Here is a 7891-nt window from a genome sequence, read left to right on the forward strand (position 1 = left end):
TACATAAATTTTAGGGGGGGTCATTCACATTGTACATGCTTCTCCATGAAAATTATCATCACCACCACTAGCCATAAATTATGAAGGGTCCATAAACGCCGAGCGCATGACAGGGTAACACCAAGTACCCATTCGTAACTACTCGTGTCATTCCGGCAAGCCGGATGGCTAGGTCACGGAAAGAGTCGAGTATTTACGAATGACCAAGTAAATTTTAGCGTCCATTTATATGATGCGGCTGGGGAGTGAACCACCTACCATCCGCACTACGGGCAGGGGTTCTATCCGCTAGACCACGGTTATCGCCGAAGAGACAGTCCGAGACACCATTGTGAACGTTAACGTATTACAGTAATAACGTTTATTCGTTTCGAACGTTTATTTAACACAAAGCAATATATGATATACAATGTAAAATATCGACGCAATACAGGACATACATTCCACTTGCATGTTAAGTACGCAGTTACAGCAACACAGAGCAACGCTAGTCTGTCTCCATATCATTCTGACAAGAACCGAGGGTGCAATTACACGAGCCTCTAATAACTACGGGCCCGTGAAGATCCGGGTTAGAATTGATCTTCAGCAACACATGCTTGACATAAAATGCATGTCATCGTCTCCCAATTGCGTAGATCGATGCTTATGATGTCAATCACTGGATTGTCTGGTCCAGAATCCATTATTTATAGACCGCAATCATATAACTGGAATATTGCCGAGTGTAGCGTTAAACAATAAACAAACAAAACAAAAGAGCTAGTGAAAAGGGAAAAAATATGTTCAGGGACTGAAGCAGGTGTGATGGGACCATACTGGCCGTAAATGTATTTTAGAAAGCTGTAATATCTATTTGAAACCAATTCAACGCATAATCCTGCAAACAGAACTAAATCATGCATATCAAATAATTATCGTTTTTACACAAAATTGAATCCTGATTACAATACAAAGACGGCGACTCCAACATTAGCAAAACTTGGGGATCGAACTCAGCTGGAAAAGCGAACGCTCTAGCAACTAGACTACCCTACCAATCGACTTTATTGATAACAGCAATAACTAATACATAAGTTAAAACTCTTACTTATCCGAATACATCTTTCAAATATATGTTAACTAGAAATCGTTAAAAAAACGTGACGAGCATCGATATCACCTGAATGGTCTCAATGCATGACTTGATTAATCGAGATTAAGCCTTAAATGTCAAGTAGCTTCACAGTGCGATAATCATAGATCTCTGCATGTGCTATTGTTATACGCTAACTGTAACATGGTACTAAGGCAACCAATTTGATAAATACAGTGAATATATCTTTTTTTTTTGTAGAATTCAGATGTTAAATTAGATGTCTAAAGCAAATACAATTTTAGAATTTTCTTATTACTTAGAATGTCGATGTAAAAGATTTACATCAAACTGAAATGTTATATTGGTGGCAGTACGTCTAAATATAACTGACGTAGTAAACTGCTCAAAACATTTGGTAGGTTGTGGAAGGTTATCATGGATGTTGGCAAACGACTGGCTCAAGAAATCCCTGGCAGGTTTCTTTTCAGTATCTGTTAACATCAGATTTCCTCCACCAAGAACACAGCTCCGAGTCTAGAATTCGTTCTGTAAGAAAGGGTGCCTTCGTGTCTTCGCTTTGTATTGTTCAGCTTTGTATTGTTCACGGAGTTCTAGTTCTCGGTCAAACAGGTTCTGACCCTGGACGTTGAACCCTTCTTGAGCCAGCATGACCTTCGGCAGGACCAGCGACTCCATCTTGAATCCACAGAACGGTATTGGAAGTTTTGTGTCAGCATCTGCAACGCTTCCGGACTTCACGTTGACCTTGAGGATCTTATCCAGGAATGTCCCATTCTCATCCTGTCCACCGACCACCATGAGACTGTGCCCGTCCACATACAACCCAAACTTGGATCTTCCTTCAAATTCCGCAACCTTTGACAAGGACTGGGTGGGGTCGAACCGGAAGACCATCCCTTCTTGAGTGAGGACATAAATGTTGGAATTGAAAGCAATTGCTGAAGTTGCTGATGTTGACTCAGGCAACGATGCTACCAAACTGCACTTTGTGTTGCTTGGATCGAAACACTGGATGGCAGAAGAGCTCTGGCCATCTTCATCCGTTCCACCAAAGGTATATATTTTTTCATTCATCACTGCAGCAGAGAGGCTATCCAAAGGAATCTCAAGTTTTCCAACCTTGGACCACGTTCCTCTTGTCGTGTTGTATGCCTCAATGTCCTTGACGATACCGCTGTCCTCCTCCATTTGGGAGTTTCTTCCTCCCAGAATGTAGACATTTTCTCCGACAACGACCATGCTGTGGCACTCTCGTCCTGTGATGAGGGATGGTTGATCGAGCCAGTCATTGTTGCCTGGGACGTACTTGATGAATGTGTTCAGACTCCGAGATCCCCCAGAAACATACATCTCATTTTGGTAAGTACATACTGCAAAGTCCTCACCAGGTTCTTGAGGCATGGAAGCAACCGTGTACCACTTTCTCCGATTCAAATCATAACAAAGAACGCATTTAAGTGGATCATCTGTCATGAAATATCCACCAACGAGAGCTTCAACCTTTCGGTAATTGGGGTCATTCCTCAGTTTGGTCTGCTTTGCCATCACTTTCGATTTCTCATCTGGCTTCATGTGGCAACGCGTGGCTTCCATCACAAATTTAAAGAAGCAGGTGTTTTTCTGCATAAGATCATGATCCAGGAGGAGTCTGTCATAGACAAAGGACGACGACATCTTGGGTACACAAACAAGGCTCAGCAGGTCTTCCATGTGTTCTTCCCTCTCAGAGAGGTCAGATTGGATCCATGAAATGACAGCGTCACAGATGGGGTCCTCGCTGCTGGAGTTCAACTGGTCATCGTCCAAAATGGCTACAACGTCGTCCATGTCCAAGGCCAAGAAGTCTTCCTGGTGGCTGACCTCCTCAAAACTGAAACATGGATGTGCTGAACTTAAGTGGATGGATCAAATGATGGTGAGTATTCACAGACACTTCGGGTTAAATTCAAGTTGTTCACGACTCATTTCGGACTATGACGTTCACGTAATGTGGAGTGAAAACTAAAAATCCTTTCAACAGTGTCTATTGAGTGTGAGTATGAGTGAGTGAGTATGGTTTTACGCCGCTTTTAGCAATATTCAAGCAATATCACGGCGGGGGACACCAGAAATGGGATTCACACATTGTGCCCATGTGGGGAATCAAACCCGGGTCTTCTTCTTAACCACTAGGCTACCCCATCGCCCCTCAACAGTGTCTAACATTGTAAAGTTAGTGACCGGTTGTTTGCAAACGACAGCATTATTTCAGATTTATCATGAAGGCATAAACAAACTCAACTCTGCAAAACCTAAGCGTAATAGCATGATACAACGATTAGGCTTCATACAGTTAAAAACATCTATCTTAATATCAGCCTAATGGCTGCTTGGGTTGTCCGGCTCTCAACGGAAGCGCTTTTCTCACCCAATACCTCTTGAGTAAAATGTATGACGACCTGGCTATGTTCAGCACATACCTCAGCTGAGAAAAAATGATTTATTTTCATTTATATTAAGTCTGTAGTTATTGATCATAGGCTTACTTTCTCAAAATAACTGCCCAGGCCGTGTCCACCAGTGCAGGACAACCGAATGTCTTGCCTGCTTTCCAGATTCCCATGCAGTTACTCGAGTTGAGACTCTTGCTCATGTATTCCACACAGGCTTTCTCCAAGGGTTTTATCTGGAGCAGGACTGCAGCTTTCAGAATGTCCTCCACAGATTCCGAACTGACAACATTCTCGCCATAATACATGTACAACAGGAGGAGTTCAAAGGTTCTCTTGGAGACATCTTGCAATTCTACCTCCCCATTCTGGCTCTCCTGCATACCGGAAGTAAGAAGGGACCGGAAGTAGCCTGACATGGCTGCCATTATCACTTGATGGCACTTAAAGACCTTGCCCTCAACTTTGACCTGAAGATAATAAGACATGCGACCTTATGGATAACAACTTTTTGTTTATTGCAAAGAGTGACATTTCGATGTGTATTTTTACAGTTTTTCGAGCTAAAAGTGACTGCAAACAAGTGTTGAGTAGTAAAAATACAGAGTAAGTTGTGACAAACATCAGATTAACATTAACAACAGTATGTAACTGAAAATAAAGCATGCAGCTTTATGGATAACAACTTCTTGTTATCACCTTATTGAACAGAGCAACGTTTCGGCGTTGATACACGGTTCACAAGCTAACAGCCCCTGAGCAATAAACAAGAAGTTGTTATCCATAAAGTTGTATGTTTTATTGTTGACTCACCAACTAGAATGCAGAGCAAACAATTACCATGTAATTGAATAACAAGTGGCACATAATTGGATGAGGTGAGGTGAGGTGAAGTGAAATGGGGTTTAACGTCGTGCTTGAGAATATTTCGCTCATATGACGATGTGCATGCGTGTGTATGTGCGGCTGCTTGTACTAGCCCAGACTTAAGCTGGTTTTATAGTGCTAGCCCACTGAGATACCATGCCGCAGTTAATCATGAATACCCCACTCAGACACAGTATACTGACTCCGAGCCGACCAGACCTTGTTGTACCCATTAATGCCGAGCGCCAGGCAGGGACCAACAAGTACCACATTTTAACGTCTTTTGGTATGACGCGGCCGGGGATCGAACCCGCGACCTTCCGCTCTCCGGGCGGACACTCTAACCACTACACCACGGAGGCGGTCTCATACTTGGATGAGACCAGGTGGGGAGTAAGAACTACAAATAGCAAAACAATTAAACAGTTTGACCTGAAGGTCGGTGAGTTCTTCTTCCTTGAACATGCTGGCCAAGGCGTCGTGCAGGTGGGTCAGTACCTCCCCACGAAGAAGAGTGTCCCGGACGGAGGGTTCTGTGATTGTCACCCCTTCATCATCCGATAGGGTTTCCTGGACGTAGCGCAGGCTGGCCATCTCTTCAGGATCAAAGTCGTCTCTATAAAAGAGTGAGTGAGTTTAGTTTTACGCCACACTCATCAATATTCAAGCTATATGGCGTCGGTCAGTAAATAATCGAGTCTGAATCAGACAATCCAGTGATCAACAGCATGATCATCGATCTACGCAATTGGGATACGATGACATGTGTCAACCAATTCAGCGAGCCTGACCACCGGATCCCTCTATAAAATAACAAAGGTTTACTTTTCGTTAGACATTCATTTAATCATTATCCACTCTATGTTGTATTTTATTTGTCAATGGGGGCACTGGTGGCCAAATCGTCTAAGGAGCAGTTCAGCGCGATGTGCAGAGTTAGGTACCCCCAGTCACATCGTTGTAATCAGACATGGGCTTCATACATTGTACCCAATGGGAATTAACCCGGATCTTCGGCGCGACGAGCGAACGCTTCAGCTGCTGCGCTACCCCGGCCCGCTCTTAATGCATATAGGGTGTCACAGTCGACCAATGCACTACGATTAGCTTACAGAGTTGCGTCCCTTAGTTGTGGGCGTATGATTGTGGGTTGACATTCCAGCTTTACCCTCATTACGTTTCTAGGTTTGTCAATACGATACCCATTCTCGTCCTCGTTGGTTTAAAAAGGGTGAAAATCACTAAATCCTGAATGTCGTCCCACATAAAGCCAAATAACTGAATTTCGTTTCAAAAGTTTTTATAAATATTGTTTTGAAAATCCCACTTTTAAATCCAGGAAATAACACCAGGTGACAGCAAGCCCGATTATGGCATTGAGCACTTCGTCATTTAAAAATTTTCCACATTTCCTCAGCATCATAAATTCATTTCACTTTCACTTCTACACTGTAAAAATAGGGAAACCCTAGTTTCGAATCTATTGTCCACCTATATTTGGTATTTATAGAGATATCCGTCAAATAGCAAATAGGAATATGCTGAATCAAGCCCGGCAGAAAATCAGTGAAAAGAAGGATGTTATGTGAAACCCCCGTTGTTTAGCGGTATTTATCTCCAATGTTTCCCTGTAATACTAAACCAGCCGATTTGGTACGTTGTCACACAATCATCCAGCTAAACTAGTCTCTGAATAAATACAGCTTTGATAAATAATCCCCTTCAAGGCCAAAAGGAGCCCAAGTGAGATGGGAGAATCCGAGGAAATCTAGACTTACTGCATTGAGAGATTTAGCATAACAGAAAGGACTGAGAGGAAGGAGAAATAATGTGGTTCAGGGGCTGTGAGACAGACTACGAACCAGCTAACTGAACCTTATTTGCCTAACGACAAGCTATTAGTTTGTTTCCATCATTTTGATATTCTAACAAAATATATATTTTAAAACAAAACATTGCTGTCATTGTGTACAAGTTTTGCCCTTCCCCATATGTAGACAGTAGATTAATCCGTGAAGGTCCGGGTTAGAATTGGTCTGTAACCCATGCTTGTCGTAAGAGGCGGCTAACGGGATCGGGTGGTCAGACTCGTTGACTAGGTTGACACACGCGTATCCCGGTTGAGTAGATGCTCATGCTATTGATGACTGGATTGTCTGGTCTAGACTCGATTATTCACAGACTGCTGCCATTTAGCTGGAATATTGCTGAGTGCGACGGTAAACTAAAAACCAAACAAACATAAAAAGTAGATTGGTATTTTCGAGTATTATTCCGCTATAAATATTCACACTTGAGAACCCTGTACTGCGATCCCAACATCAGGCGACCCCAGCCGAGTGCTGGGTGGGATTTGTCACTGAAAGCCCGCCTCACACTCCCTACTGTAGACTAAGGCTTAGTCTCTGAATATATAAAATTTTGATAGTAACAAACAAGCCCATTGATATTGAAAAGGAGCCCCTGGGAGACCAGAGATTCAGAACCTGGGGAAATCTAGACTTGCTTCGTTAAGGGCTTTAGCACTACAGGGAAGGCTAGGCTGTAGGGAAAATAATGTGGTTCAGGGACTGTGAGACAGACTATCCCTACTGCAGTAAGTTGAGTAATCAACCCAATCCTGTTTCTCGCTAAACGCAATGTCAGCTGTGGCATAATATCAACTGGTGACCAATGCACGCATATGAAACACAGACGCATGCACGCTCGAGCGCACACACATCCAAATATTTCTAAAGAATAGCGATACAAGTAAGTAGGACGTAAACTTGGCAAACTATATATCTGAATACCAGCCATTGGACGCGGGCTAAATATGGCGAGTTTACTCACGGTACTAGTGAGGCCATCCTGTAGTCAACGCTACTTCCTCAGTGTCCTTGTCTTAGCAAATGAAACTGTAACTGGTTATTCCCACCCACTGCGTATAATCAGAAAATTCCAAACCTATCGGCATTCCCTACTTTCGCTTTCAGGCTTCCGGACTTAGTGTTAGTCTAAGGGAGGTAAGTCGCGATGGCCTCCGATTTAATAAAACTTCATACGGTTATAGGTAATTGTGGGATCGAGTCCCCATACAAGCATATTATTTTTCAAGCTAATTTTACCATACCTTCATGTCTGTACAATTAAATGTCTTCGTCACAATTGACATACATTCATAACAGAGAGTTATATCATGCAAGGATAATATTTTCATCCGTGTCAAGAAGTTGCAAAACAGTGACGATAATCCTCTTTACATATATAAATTGTCATGTATACGTTTATATGCTGTCGACTAATCGAGAACATATAATCACAGATAGCCTGCGAGTCTAGATACTCTCTCATTACCTTATATGTACTCTATTGCATACATGAAAAAAACTCTCTGAAGGAGACCTCGCTTACCGACGTTCATCTTCCCTTGGCAAGGTAGTTAACTGGCTATAACAGTCCAGTTTCCACCCTTGTCGAACAAGCAATATAAGAGGCTGGATCTTTACACGTGGAG

At 42.7% G+C, this 7891-nt stretch overlaps 1 protein-coding gene across 1 annotated transcript; it reads right to left on the minus strand.

Annotated features, from left to right (window-relative positions):
* Positions 1–346: 346 nt before the first annotated feature.
* On the minus strand, positions 347–7378 carry LOC124264111 (kelch-like protein 24). The gene is made up of 4 exons (XM_046698835.1): positions 7228–7378; positions 4828–5011; positions 3625–3998; positions 347–2969 (listed from the first exon to the last, which is right to left on the minus strand). Exons 1-4 carry the CDS (start codon positions 7242–7244, stop codon positions 1613–1615), a joined length of 1932 nt encoding a protein of 643 aa, XP_046554791.1. The 5' UTR covers positions 7245–7378; the 3' UTR covers positions 347–1612.
* Positions 7379–7891: the final 513 nt, after the last annotated feature.

This window comes from Haliotis rubra, unplaced genomic scaffold (assembly GCF_003918875.1).
Source record: "Haliotis rubra isolate DU_JTF1 unplaced genomic scaffold, ASM391887v1 Scf91, whole genome shotgun sequence".
Classification (NCBI taxonomy): Eukaryota; Metazoa; Mollusca; class Gastropoda; order Lepetellida; family Haliotidae; genus Haliotis; species Haliotis rubra.